This window comes from Brienomyrus brachyistius, chromosome 3 (assembly GCF_023856365.1).
Source record: "Brienomyrus brachyistius isolate T26 chromosome 3, BBRACH_0.4, whole genome shotgun sequence".
NCBI classification, from domain to species: Eukaryota; Metazoa; Chordata; class Actinopteri; order Osteoglossiformes; family Mormyridae; genus Brienomyrus; species Brienomyrus brachyistius.
In genome coordinates this window covers 14513534-14531521 of record NC_064535.1, presented here as the reverse complement: position 1 = coordinate 14531521, position 17988 = coordinate 14513534, and the positions used below count along the sequence as shown (strand labels likewise).

The following is a 17988-nucleotide window of genomic DNA, read 5'->3' as shown; positions in this document are numbered from 1 at the left end:
TCCAATGGCACTAGTTGCAATGGACATTCGTTGCTGTGCGTCCATATGGCTGTCAAGCATGACCCAGAGATTCATTGCCTGCAGATGAGCTGAGGGCCCGGCTGCAGCAGCTGGTACTGATTCCTGTACCTGTGCACGGATTAGTGTAATACATTCTCTTGTCAGTTTTTCCACTGATGTCTGAGCTCTGCCTGCATTACAGGAACCTAGTTCTTCAAATCTTGGGTGCAGCAGCTTATCCAGACCTGTCATCCTAAGACGGAGCAGGACCCAATGGAGAACCTCTCATTCAAGTTAGCTTTGACATTTTTGGTCAGCTTGGCACCAAATGAGTTATGCTGGATGTTTGCTTCATAAACAGCATGATCCTGACAACGTTTTTCCCTCAGACGGCTCCACAGTGGCTTGTTGGAATGGCTAGAGCACTCAGTCACTGGTCAAGCGTTTCAAACTCCTCAGCGGATAATGGAATACGGTCAGTGTTAAGACTTGTGAGCACTGGTTCCAGTAGTTCCCTCTGGTCATGCAGTCTCTGCAGTATGTCAAAAGTGCAGTGTCAGCCTCCTGGATTAGCTTCAGCTGTGGCCTTCCCATGTGTGCCGCTACCTTATTTGCAGCAAAGAGTCTCCATTCTTCATTTAAAATGCTCCGCAACTTTGCATGCACAAGTGCGGATGTCCTCAGGCTTTGCCCAAGTGACCTTTTAACCACCAGATTGGGACAGGTAATGTGATACTGATTCAGTAGGTTTGCACAGGATATCATTTACTTCACAACCTGTGTCATCCGGTTGTCTTTGGTCTTGGTTAGATGAGCTGCCATGTGGGTTTGGGGAAACATTTTGACTCCCAAAAGGACAATGGACAGCCTCACCATTAAACATTAAATACAGTAATAAAGTACATTGTATTCTGATGTTTAGCCTAATTCTCAAATGACAAAGGAATTAAAAAAATATGTGTCAAGGGATAATGTAAATATAAATATATATCCATCAAAGGACAAGGCAACTATAGGAAAACATACTGTTACACATTTACCATTTTTTTCCTGACCGACATAAATTTAATGGTAGCTGGTATCATTTAAATTGCAATACTTACATACTTACAGTACTTACAGTCCTCTACCGCGGAACATTATGAAAGAAGCCCAAAAAGCCGCAACCCGCAACCTACTTAATGTTTACGCGAAATTGTATTTTCAAAATAGCCCAATTGGGCGGCAAAACCAGGGACCGGGAAACTCTGCCCGGTAGCATCTTGCTCACGTGACAAAACGTGAAGCCCGCCCTCGTTTTCCTCCCCGATCGCTAATTGGTCAGCGTTAAAACGTCAGAATCCACATTGGACTTAGTAACAGGTTACTGTGTTAAATATCACAAGCTTGAGAAATCGTAGCAAACGCTGCAAAATACGTTTTTTTTCACTTCAAATATGGTGTTACCCATTGCAGTCACGACTGGTGGCGTCGGGAACATTTACTTTCACTTTAGATTAGCTGGCTGTATATTACAAAATATACAGCCAGCTTTAATTTTAAAAGACAGATCCCGAAAATATGTCATTTCTAGCTAAACTGGCTGATATTCCAAGTTAACAGATCTGTATTGACATGGCAGCTTTTATTGAAATTCATTATTATTTGTACAGAATTAGCCCTGTTCCACAATTTTAATACACATACAGTATAAGCAGCTGTCAAATGGAGCCTTTGCTTTTGGATGCAACTCCGACATGCACGGTGATTTTCATTGTACTACAACACCTACCGGCTTTAAACAAAACGGCATCCGCCATATATGTCATCGGGGTTTGAGAGACTGCTGCTGCTTATGGGTGTCCCTTCGCCAAGCAAAATGCAGTCGATTGTGGCGATCAAAGGCGTGAAGTCGGGACACAGCTGTGGCTACTGCGCCCATCCCCGGGGCAAAGTGTCTTACGGTAAGTGGATCACGCCAAACCCCAGAAAAGCCGGCTGATGTTGCCTGTCAGCGTGCTTCCCCACACACACGATTACAGCTATTATAACGTTTCCACGAATCGCCAAACTCAGAAGTTTAAACTCGGTATGTTGCTGCTAGATATTAGTTAGAAAAGCAGTCACCATGTCAGCACATGAGGAAATGTCAGCCTGTTACGTATATAGTAGCAAGTGTCTGTAATTTACAATCCCCAATGTTGCATGTCTTTAGCAGACAGTATCTTTGAAATAACTTTCCGCCGGATATATACTGTCTGTGCTATAGTATTTATCCTCTGTCAAAATGCTGCTGCTTCGCTTTACTAAAGAATCATTATTATTAATAGATATTGTGAATTAATTAATGAGTTTGTTGTTGTTAGCTGCTGGATCCCTATTGTTTTCCAGTGTTGCTTCCCAGTTGCATATGCAGTATGTAGCACGGACAGAAGGAGGCACGCGCATCTCCACCCCCACTTTATTATCCGCCTCCTACATATCGGCCTCTATGGTACTTTCGCTTTAAAACACCGACGGCCAGTTCGGAAGAAATCCGGTTAAAGCAGCAGACAGGGCGGAGATGGCAGCCGGCAGGGCGTACACCGTGGTGGAGTATTTTGGAGGAGAAGCAGGCTATCGGTGCGGATACTGTAAAAACGACGTCGGCAACTTTTCACACGGTACGTGGCCGACCGGCCTGCCGCTCTGGGCCGCCCAGCCGCGGCCAGAGCTCCGGGGGCGCCTGGGGGTAGCGGAGCAAGCCAGCCGCCGGTTAGCGGGTATGCACCACTATCTTTAAAATGCAGCGTCTATGATGACCGCTTCTAACATAATCGTTTCCTGTCAAATTAAACAAAAAATATTCTTACTATTTGTAGATTTATGGCCGCCGCAGGCGAGTCTATCTAAGCCCGGTCCGTTCGGTCGTATTAGGCAACGCACGATTTTAATTTTGTAAATATTGTTATACTAAACCTACGTGAGTACCCGTAGATATTCATACATATATTATTTTAATATTGATATTATATTTTTATGTTTCCACTTTGGTTTATAGATACATACTCAAATTTATTTGAGGAAAGAGCACTTCGCTGAACACTCCTTATTTGAAGTTTAGTTTTGATTCCGTTTATTTTTGTTTTTCAGGTGGTTATTGGTTATTGGCATTTTACATGTGTGATACCTAATAGTTTTAAGTTCTGTTTCCCAACCCCCCCTTCTGATCTGGGACTGCCTTCTATATAAATGAAACACTGGCAACGTTAATGAATAGAAGTTCCCTCCAGGGGTTGTATTTTTTTATGGGGGACAAATTCAGTTTCATTAGTCATTGCTTGATATGGATTATGGACATTAATAGGTGACACTGAGTGATCACCATACATCATAGACATTGTCACCCTTTGTAGTACAGGTGCCAGATATGAAGGCTGTTGAACACTGAAAAAGCTGCTTCCTGGCTCTGATCTCAATATGGCAACCGTATGCTTAATATTGTCTGGGGTGTTTTTGTTTAAGACTGATTCACTTTGCCCAGTGCATACTTATTTTTGGACAAAGCTCCTACTATGTTAAAACCCAGCATTAAATTTTCAACAACTTTTTATTTATTTGGCAGAAGCTTTTGTCCAAGCCTGACAAACAAGTGAGGCAGCTAATACTGTTGAAATATACGTGTCTAATGAGCAACCAAATTGTCATAGAAGGACCAAGAGCTATTCGGACAATGCTTCAGACCTTACAGTGGGAAAGTTCTGGCTGTATTGGATATTTTATAGTGGAGCAGGTTTACTGGGAAATGAGTATTGGGACAGTTTGGAGGGCCAGGGTGTCTCAGCAGTCTTGTTGTGATTAAAGGGGAATGACGTCAGAGGTCACAGCCATATTTGGGCCCTTCTGGAGATAATTAAAAAAAAAAAAAAATATATATATATATATATATATATATATATATATATTAAACCTCATATTTTGATTTAATTCAACCAGGAAATTAAAATTCAGTCCAGTTGCTTGCTTGTCTTTGGAGGAAATAAGACATCTTACAATTTTTAGATTTTTTTCAAATTTATTTTTAATTTCACAGCATGTCCTCTTTAGTGTACAACAGGAGTAAATACGTTTTCTTACATCAGTGAAAAGAGGGATGCAATAACAAAATGTCCACTACATTGGACATAAATGAATGGGTGTAGTCTCAGGGGGATGCAGTCAGAAAAACATGAATAAGAAAGTTCATGCTAGCTTATGGAAATGAATTCCGCAATATTCACTTTATTAAATAAATGTTTGTGTGGTGTTGAAGCCTCTACTTATTACTAGCTGTTGATCTTAATGTCCAAAATGGCTGCATTTCAGGAATTACTTGCCAGCTGCTGTCAGCTATGTCCTTACGCCCTGTGTATGACGTTATTTATTGTAAGTTTTGAGTCTATATTTGTCGAATGTCATGTTTTCTGCGCATGCCGGGTTAGCCTCTGGTAGCTAGCTAGAAGCAGACTGGTTACCGCAAGGCAAAGCCGGACAATGAAAGTTCAAAAATAAATAAATTAAAAATTAAAACTGGGGTGGTTTATGTTCTACCTATGTTGTAATTTGCCTCACACCTCTGCGGCCCGGGTTCGAGTCTCCGCCTGTGTCACGTGTGTGGAGTTTGCATGTTCTCCCCATGTCGTCGTGGGGTTTCCTCCAGGTACTCCGGTTTCCCCCCACAGTCCAAATACATGCTGAGGCTGATTGGAGTTGCTAAATTGCCTGTAGGTGTGCATGTGTGAATGGTATGTGAGTGTGCCCTGCGATGGGCTGCCCCCCCCATCCTGGGTTGTTCCCTGCCTCGTGCCCATTGCTTCCGGGATAGGCCTCGGACCCCCCGCGACCCAGTAGGATAAGCGGTTTGGAAAATGGATGGATGGATATGTTGTCTTTTTTTTAAAAGACCAAAAATGAACACTGTAAGCGGATTACTTTAAGCAAATTATTTAAAAAGTATTTGTACAGGAATGATTCTGTCCCATGATTTTTAATCTGTGTAAGCAGTTGATCACTATAACCGTCATCACTATAAGCAATTTCCACTGTACTTAATAGCCAATGATTGGAGCCTAATTACAACTCGGTAATGTTATGCAGCAGTGAAGTGAAGTCAGCTGACTACATGGATCTGCTGAATGGTCAGGTTATCCCATCAATGGATTCTTCCTTTCCTAATGTCATGAGCAAATTCCAGGAAGATAATGCCAAGATCCATCAGCCTTGAATTGTCAGAGTGGTTCAGGGAGCACGAGGAATCATTTTCACACATGAATTGGCCACCATAGAGCCTTGACCTTAACCCCACTGGAAGTCTTTTAGATGTGCTGAAGACTTTACAGAGTGGTCCAGCTCACCTATCGTCAATGCAAGATCTCGACCAGAAATGAATGCAAATCTGGATGGGGGGAAAAATGCTGAGGTTGCTTAAGCATGTGAAAACAATGCATTGATGAAAGGTGGTCCAATGAAATATTGAAGTGTGCAGCATTTTTTTGGCCAGGTAGTTTTTTGGCCACTGTTTTAACCACGGTGTTTTAAAGGTGCTTTACAGATATTTTGAAAGACGTCTTCTGTAAGTACGATATCCCCTGCCCTAAGCCACTGTGACCGCTGCAGGTACTTCCTGTTAAGCTGTCCTTATATTGCTGTTACAAAACTCATAGTGTTAATTTTGAAATGAACAATAACACATTTAAATAACTTTTTAAATAATGAAAGAGATGTAATGTGTAATATCTTCCAGATTCATGTCATTTAGCTATTTTGGTCCAGTCATGATCGAGTGAACATGCTTGCGGTAAGAGCTAGGCTAGCTCGAGATGGATAATAACCCTCTCTAGTGTTCCAAATTGTCGGTGATTAATAAACCCCATAATCTTTTTCCATTTTCTAATTCAATGAAAGTGATATGAACTGAACCATGGCTCAAGAATCAAGGTCTGACCTGAACTGTGGATCTGAAGAATCATTACATCCCTGCTATATTGTGCTTTCCCTGGCTGTAGGTGGGGGGGTGAATGGGCTCAGACATGAGGGGGGAGGCTTTGACACGCCTGCTTTTGTCGTCTGTCACCGTGGCATTGACACCCTTTTTGTCTGAAGACAGGTGCGCTTTTGGGCAACCATGTTATGTATAAATAAGCGTCATGACGACACCAGTAATGTCACGAATAGCCTTTCCCCTTTCTGTGACAGGCCTGCCTTATTTGCTCTGGGTTGAGGTTCAGCTTTACTATGAGGAATAGATCATTATCTTTCAAAATACAAAATGGTGAGTGCAACAGTGCTAGTGGAGCTGCTCAGTTACTGTCACCCAAGGGAGGTTACGAGCATTGGTGCTTGCGTAAAGCACAGAGGGAATAGTGGAATGTTCTGGAATAGTTCTGAGATTCATGCCTTATGAGGAATATTTCCTTCCGTAAAATTTCAGTCCTTGTGGGAATCACTGGCAACATGGGGTTCAGCGAGGGGGAGGGATGCACATGCGAGGGAAAGGGTGGGTTTGAGAGGGGGATGCACTGTTAAGTCTGTAGTGGTGGACTACATGGAAAAAGCCCCCCCGCCCTCGTGAGTTGGTCTTCATGTTTACAAATTCCTGGAAACCCTGGCTGTAAAATGGGCCTCCGGAGCGGAGAGCTCCTCCTCGGGCTGCGTATTCCCACAGATGCCGTTCAATTCAATCTCCCCAAGCTGATGATTCCATTCAGTCTTATACAAGTGACATATAAAATACACTGTATATACTGAAGCATTTTCGGAGAGCTGTTTAAAAAGGTCTAAATCTAGCACCGATTTTATAAATGCAGGGTTATTGGAAACAAATTGTGAAAATCACTAAGGAATAGCCAGTGGCTTGTATAGCAAAATCTTTTTATTTGTGGAACATACAGGTATTGTTTAAGGCTGGAAATTGGTTCTGACCTCACAAATCAATTCTATTTCGATTCACAAGTGCCTGATTGGATTCAATTTCGAATCTATTAAATTTATGTGGTAAGACATATTCTCTAATGTGCAGTCAAAAAAGATATTGTAACAACGAAAAAAGGCTACAGCCCTGCAGTGTTAACTTTGCAGAACAAAGGACCATAATTGTTTACCATTACAGTATAGGATGCTTATTAAATACCATTTCATTTTCATGAAATTTACGGTTGTTCTTACCCGTGAATACACTGAAGTATTTCGCTCACACATTTCTCTCAGCAGTTCTTGTACCCAGCTAGAAATAAATTATACCTGCAGATGTTTAGGTGCCTTCAGTTGCTTCAGTGTTACCCATTACATTTTGAAATGAGAGAGACCATATTCTCATAACTGACAGCAGGTCACATCCAGTAATGTCTGTTTAGCCTTTACATTTTTTGGTTTTATTTAAATTTTATTTAACTTTTTATATGACGTTACACTGCTTATGGTGATGCGACATATTGAATATGACTGGTTTGAGAATAATGCCCTACTTGTTTGCATTCACGTGCTCGGAGTATGACACTGCCATGACTGACAATGCACCAAGACGATGGCGATTGTGCAATATTATCACAACCTGCCTGCTTTAGGCGAGAGAGAAAGTGTTTTTTTTTCTCTACCCCCTAGCTCCACCTATATTCACAAAGAGAAAATCAACCCCAACATGATTCTGCTGACTATTTGGAAAGTGAAATGGGCAGGATTGTCTAACTCCTGAGAATATTATGTATATTGGGGGGGTTGGTCTATATACACCTGTTAGTCTATTTCCTCTCTTTTTTGGTCAGGGATGTGGGCCCATAGCATGACAGTGCAAGACTACCAGGACCTGATTGACCGTGGCTGGAGAAGGTAAGCTATGCCTGTCACACCCTTGTTCCATCGCTCGTTCTCTCTTCAGAGATTTCTTGCTGCCTTGAGTGAACGTGCACTCTGGAGTTGAAGAATCTCTTTCCCGGCTCTCTCTCACTTGCTGACATCCTTAAACACCGTAAGCACTGTGTCTCTCGTCTCCTCTTCGCAGAAGTGGGAAGTACGTCTACAAGCCGACCATGAATAAAACCTGCTGTCCTCAGTACACCATTAAGTAAGTTCTTTATGTGGATGCAGATATCGCCCTTCAGCTCCCTGGATTGCGCTCTCCGTCTGCTCTGTGTATGTGTATGTTCACATACAACATGTTTTTTCTCAAAAGTTAGGGATAGGTTGATGCAGCTCATCGGGCAGTGATGTCCTGAGCCAGTATCGAAGATCAGAATCGGGGCTGGTCGAGTTGTGTTTTTTTTGTTTTTTTTTGTTTTTTTTTGGTATCGGGTACCACAATCCGAACCAAAGCCTGATCTATTTAATTTTCTGAGTCTGCCCAGTTTACATTAATTGTGCAGATTATAAGGTTCTGTCACACGCAAAGGCGCTTATTACTTATTAGTTCCGCTGTAGCCCACGCCGTTGCCAGCATTTATACCTGTGTGCTGCTGTATCTGCGTTGCTATGGAAATACACCGCCAGAATGTTAGTTGGCTGAGCACGGTGTGTTTTTAAATTTTGCGAAAACCTTTTTACTCTGTTATGGGACACAAAACTTCACAAGCTTCGTAGTTTTAGTGAAAATTGTTCCTTTTCAAGATAATCTAGTATATGTTAAAAATCGGTTTCAAATTTACTTCCACTGCTTTTGCATGAACCACTTGAGCCAGTCATAATCATTTTTAGCCCTGCTGTTTAAATGACTCATGGGTTTGTGAGAGAGTTTGACGACCTATTTTATAAATATTGCAATATTTATTGCAAAAAATCATATTGCGATATCTGAAATTTTCCAGTATCATGTAGCCCTAGCGTGAAAGGCTGCAACTGTGATTTTTAACTGTGTTAATGGCTGCAGCTGTGGCAAAACCGGCAGGTTAACAAAGAGCTAATCACATTGTCCCACAGTAAAATCCTCCCAGCCGGAAGCAACCAACAAAACATTTGCATGGGAGGAAGTGCGATGTTACCAAGCTGACCAATCACAGTTGTTACGATCTGCGTCTCTCGTGATGCGTAGTTGCATTTCAGGTTGCCGTGTAGGATACACGGCCCTGGCATGCCTATGGCGCAGATTCTAAGCAGAAGAAAAAACGTTAAACTGTTCGGCACATGGCTTGAAACTACAAATTATGAATGTCGACTGTGTGGAAATTCTTTATATTGGAACCTCAGAATAGCCTATCAGCTACCAGCAATGTTTGCAATGCTTTCATGAGAAGGTAGCAACAAAGCGTTGGCTAATACACTGAATCTAATCAGGCACCTGCAGAAGCATCACAAGGGAGAATACTGTGAAATCACAAAGCTTACTCAGGCTAAGAACGCAGCAACGCCTACTGTGTGTAATTTCTTATGGATCTTCTTGTCTACACACACACACAGTATCTTAAATATTTTTATAAGATTGGATCGGGACTTGGGTACCAAAAAAGTGCATTGGGACATTCCTAGTAACTAGTTAAGTTGAGTTTTGTGGGAACACAACCCAGTACACGTAGGAGTTAAGCGTCTCCTAAGATGTGCCGTTTCCCCTGGTCTGTGGGTAAACCTGGCCCTGATCTGAGGTTGTCGGCCCTGCATTTGAAGTCCGGGCCACATGTCTGGTTCCCATTTTGTCAGACCTTAATGAGGTAAGTGGACCAGCTGCTCCTGGGTTTTCTCCGTTTTTAACTGTACGTCTGACCAGCCCTTGTTTGTGTCACCTGTTGTCTGTGCTGCTGTTCACCCCCTTTGTGGCCTGGTAATTGCGTCATAATGTGCTTCTGTCCTCTTCTAATTGTTTTGGGCTGCAGCTGTTCATGAATTGAGGTGAGCTTGTGTGATACCGTGTCTGTGCAGGTGCCAAGTCTTAAACTTCCAGCCGTCTAAAACTCACAAGAAGATCCTTAAGAGAATGACCAAGTTCCTGTCCGGCGGGGTGGTGCCAGCAGGCCCTTGTGATGGTGAGTGTGTGTGTATGTGTCTGTGTAGGTTGATACATACCAAAATACCCAATGATACATTGTATTAGCTGATATTCATTACAAAAATCAAGATATTGGTCTGGCGTGTCAGTTTTGGCTGATGTTATGTGGCGATATTTCAACTTAAGTGATCGCATTTTTATAATCAGCCATTTTCTGTAGTGGATGATGAGCAATTCAGTCGGCTCATTCACCCCTTACAAGAGACCTCAAAGAACCGGCCCCCCTTGGCCAGTTACCTGCTTATCAGTACTGGTTAAAATTTCCACATTGCCAACATATTTGTCTCCTCCCCCAGAAAAGGGGAAATAAACACATCACTGCTCCACTGTTTATACCAACTGGTTTTTAAAAAATGATGGAATAAGATGGACATAAGACAAATGTCTCTTTTTGAGTAAGTTACTGTTTGCGTTTCACACTAAGAGGGAAATCAACTGTTCCAGGGACAGACAGGCCCATAATCCGTATTGACTAAACAGGTGTAGAAAGTGAATTTTGGAGGTGGAGCGTGACGCAGGCCTGTAGCTGGGTGATCGCTGTGCACGTCACAGACCTGGTCTGCAGGTGTATGGTGACTCGGCAGGAAAAACAGGGTAAGGTAGTAGTGTGTGATGCACACTCCTGATAGCGGGAGTGGTGAAAAGGAGCATGATGTGGCTTGGATTTAATCATTAATCCCTAAGCCTGACATCTGGCTGATAGTAATCAGTTTGTAAAACCAGGTGGAAGTTTGGCCTACAAAAAAAAAGAAATAACACAATAAATATAACAGACAAATAACCTAAAGGAAGAGAATGGATGACAGTTTCGCAGCTGAACAATACAGAGTAATAGAAGACACAATGGGGTGTTACCTACACAAAGCATAATGTGATGTGAAAGTATCGAGGCGCTGATTGTCAAGAGGGTTTGTAAGCAAACCAGCTGTACTGGGCGTTGGCACCTGATGATAGCCGACGTGCAGAAAATACCAGCTGGCATTTTCAGCCTTAAAAATATGCCTCTATTGTGCCTGACCTGTGGATCGGTTTGGCTGTAGTGCAGTTAGCTGTCAGCCTTTGAACCATTATGGCATTGTGTTAGGGATAAATCCTTATGGCCAGATTCACTAAGCAGGCTCAAATCACGTTCGCAAACGAACTCATCTGTTGAGGGTGTAGGTAATCTACTAACAACACAGATGCAGCTTGTACCTGTATGACAGACAATATAAGCTGGTAGTGCTGGGCAGTATAATGGTTCATCTGGTATACCAGTTTTAATTTCCTGTACGGTATAAATGATTTTATAATAACATTTAAAAACATTCACAAATTATATTGATGTAAACCAGTGTTTTCCAACCCAGTCCTCTGGGAAGCCTGGACTGTCCACGTTTTTGCTCCCTCCCAGCTCCCAGCCAATAAGAAACACCGAATATCTGGTACAGGTGCGCTGGGAGCTGAGAGGAAGCAAAAAACGAGGACTGGGTTGGGAAACACTTGCTGCTTGTTAAGGGTGAACTTTACCATGCAACTGCCTAAATCCTATACTGTGAATACAGTGAAACAAATTTTTGCCCTTACCACCAAGCGTAGGTTTATGCTCATGTGCACTTGGTGCCATCTCCTCCTAGCAGCAGCTATTGCAGCCATATCAAGCGCAAAAATAAGACATGCTTTTTGTTTGTTAAATAATGGCACAATTTGCAGAAAATTGCTTACCGCAAACTTTTCAGTGAATTACATTACGTGATTTATTTGAACGCTATGAAATGAGGTTTTGCGCGGAGCAAACCATTTACAACAATCTGGCCATTAGTTCACTTTGGATGTGCAGGATTCTCATTTGAACTAAGCTATGCATTCACTGCTGGTTATTCATTTTACATGTTATGTCTAAGGTGTTTTGGGATAACTTTTCAGAGTTCGGTTGAGACAGCATACAGTGTGTGTGTGTGTGTGTTTCCTTTAGGCGAGCCCATGGACTCACACTGTGGGGAGGCAGTGCCCCCTGCTGGCCCCAGCATGAACCGTCATGATGTGAAAAAGCCACTCAATGTGGGCACCTCTGGGAAGGAGGAGGAGACCCCCAAGAGAGCAGAGCATGAAACGGCACCCCAGGATCCTCCATCCGTACCACCTGGACTGGCTTTGTCAGCCACCCCCAAACCCGGTAAGGACCTGTGATTTAAAATAAATAAAATTGCAAAAATCACATGCCTGGGCTCAAACCTTCAGCTGCCCAGGCTTGTCTCACCCTAACCACTTACCTGGTGGTTTATAGCAGTATCCAGTCAGCCTAGACCTTCAGAAGCTCAAAAAATTCATCCTGATGTACAGGTAGAAGCAGAGAATCAGGATCAGTAATATAATTTCAGTAATTAAGGGGCATTTTATGTAGTACACGAAGAGTATTGCAACCCTGTACTGGAAATGCCTGAATATCGATAAAAAAAAATTCTGTTTATTACCTCGCTAATACAGCAGGGGGCAGCAGTCACCTAAAAATGAAGATGACGGAAACCTCAGTTAATGCTAGTTCCTCACCAGCCCTGTCATTTCCCACTGGAAAAGTCACCTTACCAACTCTGGCGTGTTTAAACAAATCAATGCAAACCTTTGTTTTTTTGTTTTTTTTTTGGATGTTAATGCCCAAAAGTTTTGTAGAAGCAAATAGTTTTCAATTACAGCTGTGATTCTTTGAGGGGAACGGCTGGTAGTGATAAAGGTTAGACTGGCTTAAAGTGTGCAGATATGTTTAATAAATCAAATTAAAAGCATCGAAAGCACTTTAGGCTGTGATCCTCCTTCGTAATTTATATGGGGGGGGGGAGATAATGTGGCCATAAGAGAAACGCTGCCTCCCCAGAACAGAATTAGAAGTTAGTGTTTGTCATTGTTGACACGCCACAGTGCACAACAACTAAATGTCACATATGGGATAAATGCAGAGGATATAATGTGACATAGCTGGGAGCAGCTAATTCAGCACCTGGGGAGCAGAGCTTGGGGGCGGGACCTTGTAATCTTTGAATTACAAGTGCGGGTCCCTAACCATTAAGCCACTCCCCCCCCCCCCCCCCCCCCCCCAGAGCACAGAGTGTGTGTTTGGTGATGCACATGCTTTTAAAAAAAAATATATAATATATATTTTCTGCCAGTTTGTTCCCACACTGAGGGTGTAGTGTAGCTTACTATTCCGAACTGGTGGAGGGTGTTGCCCCCCCCCCCCCCCACACACACACACGCGTACACACACACACACATGCACACACATACACCCAGCCACCTTAATATAACCCTTTTCAAAAGGCGGCTAAGTGCGTAACCAGCTTCCTTTCCTCTGAGGGGTTTTCCGGGCCGACTGGCTGCAGGGTCCCATTTCGCCCCTGTGGATATAGCGGTGGGGGGGCGTGGGGGGGCTGTCACTGAAATGAAGAGGCTGCTGTTTGCTGTCTGCCGGTCACTTATATTACCGCTATAAATGTAGTCATGACAATTTGGCTGTCATTCGAAGGCCAGTCCTGGTGAAGGTTCCAGGTCACCTGTGATCATTTTGGCTGCTTAATAGAAAATGGGGAGGAGCCCAGTCCCCCCCCCCCAAAAATGGCAGAGTGGGTGGTTTATGAGGTGTTTACTGCCAGAGTGGGTGGAGCTGAGCGTCCCTCACAGGAAAGAACCTGTCAGGTTTTATCTGCCCTTCCTCCCGGCATGACAGTATTAAAAAACAGGCAGTGCTTGGAGCGTGATGGAGATTGAAGACAGGATAGACCTGGGGGGTCGGGGGGAGGGGGGCTGCCGGCGGCTCGTTCCAGGAATCGTGAAACGGGCCAGGAAGTTGGAATGGTGCCGTGCCTTGGATTCGTGCCCCACGACCCCATGCCACTCGCAGGCTGTGTATATACTTGCTTTCCGGAAACTTCAGTGACTGACGTTGAAGAGTGTTAAGGTGGGGTGAGGAGCTAAAGGTGGGGGGTAAGAGGGGTGAGCCTCCTGACTCCGACACAGTCCTGCCCCCTCCCCCTGATCCCGCCAGCCCTCTGCCTCTGTCTGATGACAGAAAACAGCATTGTTGTTACTGTTCAAGTTGAACACCAGCCAGTCACCTGTGCTACTCGGTGCAGCTTGTCAGGGTGATGCAGGCTAACATTGCTTTGCCGCCTCCACCTCTCAGGATGCTGGTCTTTGTCTGTCGGCTGTTTGGTAAGGTTGCATGTAATGGGAAGCGAGATCTTTACTCTGGGCTGCATGACCCTAGTTGCTGCCGTAAATAGCCCCCTTTACACCACATTCTGAGTCACATCGCCACCAAGTGGATGAGCATCAGTCAGCAGTTACCAGTCTGTGTTTCTTAGTTTATTCACGTTATATATAACACACAATCATCATTTGAGGCTGCCAGCAGTGTGTGTGTGTGTGTGTGTGTGTGTGTGTGTGTGTGTGTGTGTGTGTGTGTGTGTGTGTGTGTGTGTGTGTGTGTAAATTATTTATTTATATATTACTGAATGCGTGTATTATTTATATATAATGTATAGATACAAATGCACGCACACACACAGATTGATCAGACATAACTTGGTTATGCCTACAGTGCATTGCAGTTTGATGCCTGTAGGGTTGCATACTCTCAGATCAGTCAGTTTTCCAGCTGTCTCTGCCCCACACACAACTCCCAGCTGTCTTTCAGCTTCTGATTACCTGGATCAGGTGTGTTCAGTCAATCAGCAGTGTGTGGGGCAGGGGTAGCTGGGAAAGGCAGGGCAGGGGGTCCCGAGGACCAAGTTTGAGAACCATCGCACTATGGGAAGAAGGCAAGCCGGCAGTGTGATGCTCTGGGCAGTGTTCTGCTGGGAAACCTTGGGTCCTGGCATTCATGTGGATGTTACCTTGACTTGTACCACACTCTTAAACATTGTTGCAGACCAAAAAAAAATGTTTAGGAATGGTGCATGAAAAAGATATTAACTTGGCCTCAAAATTCCCAGATCTTAATCTGATCGTGTGTGTGTGTGTGTGTTTCTCGAGTTGCCTGGGAACAGTTAAATGGGAATATTTTTGCAGCTTGCTCACAGATTGCAGATATTTGCAGACATGTAAGCCAAAAACAGTGCAGGAAATGATTTGGGTCACAAAATCATATTGATATTAGAAATACATAATATTTCTTAGTACAAGTATATATTATATCTTTAATGTTAAAGGTGGAATCTCACATTTCTCGCAGTAACTTTTAAACTTTTCTATGCCATTAGTTTTGCAGTTTTAATAATTTTGTTGAAAACGTAGTGCTCCCAGTGCGTATGGTAGTAACTTTGTAGACCAAGAGGAGCATGAATTAGATGGTTGGTGATATTAATACTAAAATAATTTGATATGCGAAATATATAGTTCAGTTCTGTTTGTTTAGAATTTGGCAATAGACTTTTAATGTTATTGTTCAGGCTAGCAGACTGTTATAGGTTGTGGTTAGGGGGGGTTCAAGTATGCGCAGATTTTCATGCTTGCAGGGATCATTTTGCCCTGAACCCTCGCAAATGTGAAACACTTACTGCATTTAATATCCATGCACACACACGTACTCTGTATATCCATGCATGTATGCATTCATGCTATTTTTAACAAGGCTAATTTCATCTGTCCCGTGACCCTAACTGGGATGAACGGTTGGTGAATGGGTGGACTAATCTCTGTGGTTCTCCCACAGGTGTAGGCGCAGACCCCAACCGACCCCCCTGTCGCAAGGCCAAAGACCTGCGGAAAGAGAGGCGGCTGCAGAAGCAGAACGGCGGGGGGGCTGCCTCGACGAGCCCCACCCTCAATCCGGCTCCTCTCCCACCTTCCCAGGGGAAATCCCTGGAAGACTTCTTTTCCGAGTCCCTCGCTGAAAGCGCACACAAGCTGGAGGTGAGTGTGGCTCGTACCATTTGGTGCTGTGAGGCCAGATGAAGGAGGCATCCTTGCTGAAGTTTGTGATCCTTCACGTTTGATTCTTATTGCCTGACTGGTTTACTGTTAACCGCATTACCTTATCAAACAACCAGGAAATCAAACCTGTGATGTCATAAGCATGAGACGCTTTCTTCAACTGCTGACTATCCCTCCCCTACCCCTGCTGACATCCCTTGAAGCACAGCACGTTGCTCAGTAACTTATATTAATTTTGTATATTATAGCTTGTCATGACGTTTCATGCACAATTTCACGGTGATGTTGGAAGCTCGTTGGTCAGACTTACAAATTGCTTGATTGGGTTGATTAGTTTAAGTCTTATTCCAACAAAGAGAACTGCATCTTCAGAATAACATCATTGCTGTGGTGGTCTTGTGCTATGAGTGCTGCAATGAACTAGGGTGAACAGCAGGGGGCAGTATTGGCCGCACATTTTCACCCAGGCCTGCAGGGCCCCTTCCTGGATTTCTCACTGATTCTGTCCACTTTCCAGTCATTTTTAAATGTTTGTTCTGTTCTTCTGTCTGTCCCCCTTCGATAAGATGCCTCTGTTTCAAGAGCCCGTAAAGAACTTTAAAATCTTGGTGAGAGCTGAACTCCTTCTGAGACCCGATTGTGTAATTCTGCCTTCTTTATGGTTTACTTACTGGTTTAGTGTCTTATTTTTCCACTGGACTGGCATATAAGTATGTGATTAATTCCAGCCAGCATGAGGCGGGGGCCGGTGGAGAATGAAATGGCACCGATTTCAGCTCCCCAGTATGTGAAACAATATTGTCCCAGTAGAGTTCTGGCTCCCGATCCTGCTTTAAGTTTACGAGCTTTCTTTGGACGCAAGTTCAGGAGATGTGAGAACTTGCGTAAATGCAATTCACTTATTAATCCGCAGCCCTCTGCCCCTCGCACCCGTGTCCCCGCAGCTTTCCGGGGTCTGTGGACGCCTGCTGCTCACCTATGCAGTTCAATTCGCCTCAGATTTCTAAGAACTTCTAAATTAAAAAAAAAAAACATCTAGAAATGAAAATAAGTGCTGTGTGCTGGAATTTGATTGTTCCACATTACAATCTGTTATAAACGAAAGCGAGTTGTCCTTTTAGCATATTTTACTGGCAGTGTGTCAGCTGACTGTGTTGTCATGGCAGCAGACTGATGCTGACGTCCAGGATACTGCCTGTCTGTAATAGTGTGAAGTCTGCCCTATGTCTTGTGTGTGTCCCAGAAAAGAAGCACTAATGAAATTAACTGTTTTCCTCAGGTTTGTGGAATGCTGCATTTGAAGAGTTTGCTTTGTTTGTTTGTTTGTTTGTTTGTTTGTTTATCCTTTAAACATAAATGTGAGACCCCCCCCTCCCATTAATCCCTTCCCTGCCTGTGCGCTCTGAAGGTGAGGCTAGTGCGCTCCAGCCCTCCCAGCCTCCAGTTCAAAGACACTTTCGACGCGTCCTACCAGGTGTACAAGCTCTACCAGATGGCTGTGCACAAGGACCCCCCCCGACAAACCCTCTGAGACACAGGTCAGGGGCAGGTGGGGGGACGGGTGGGTACTGGGGGAAAAAACCACAATCAAGCATTGTTCTAGAACTTCTGAGTTCTCTTGTTACTTTTTTTTTTTTTTTTTTTTTTTTTTAAACATCGTTCTGGAATATTGTCCCGTGAAGTGCTTTTATAGCTCTTTTGTCGATTTGGACTCTAGAGGTTGTTGTCCTTTGAGGTGGGAGTATGAGAATGCTGCTGGGCCTAGCCTGTGGACAAGGCTGCCAGTGTTGGAGGGAGGAGTGAGACGGGCTGGGTGTAAACGGTCCCCATTGCCATGGTAACCTGCCTTGCTTAAGAGCGCGGTGTGGATGCAGTGCAATGCCCAGGTCAGGTCGGGTGCTTTTGCAGGGCATGCTCCCGTCTGATTGCTGTCATATTCGCTTTTCGTAGTGGGGGCTACGGAGGTCCTTCCTGTGGCACCATCCGTGTGTGTGTGTGCATGTTTGGGGGGGCTCCCTGTGTACTGTACATCTGAACTGTCTTTCTGCATCGCTCCCTCTCTGTCTCTCTGGGCGTTTCTCATTACCACAAACGCAAAGATCATACTTGTGTTCTTG

General features: G+C 43.9%; 1 protein-coding gene across 1 annotated transcript in view; it reads left to right on the top strand.

The window, feature by feature from the left end:
- Positions 1-2406: 2406 nt before the first annotated feature.
- LOC125738788 (arginyl-tRNA--protein transferase 1) overlaps positions 2407-17988 on the top strand; it is a 48193-nt gene continuing 32611 nt past the window's right edge. The window contains 8 exon segments of the mRNA XM_049008113.1: positions 2407-2642; positions 7758-7821; positions 7994-8056; positions 9838-9941; positions 11919-12119; positions 15651-15850; positions 17280-17381; positions 17383-17409. Of these exon segments, the coding sequence (XP_048864070.1) occupies positions 2543-2642; positions 7758-7821; positions 7994-8056; positions 9838-9941; positions 11919-12119; positions 15651-15850; positions 17280-17381; positions 17383-17409 (861 nt within the window). The 5' untranslated portion in view covers positions 2407-2542.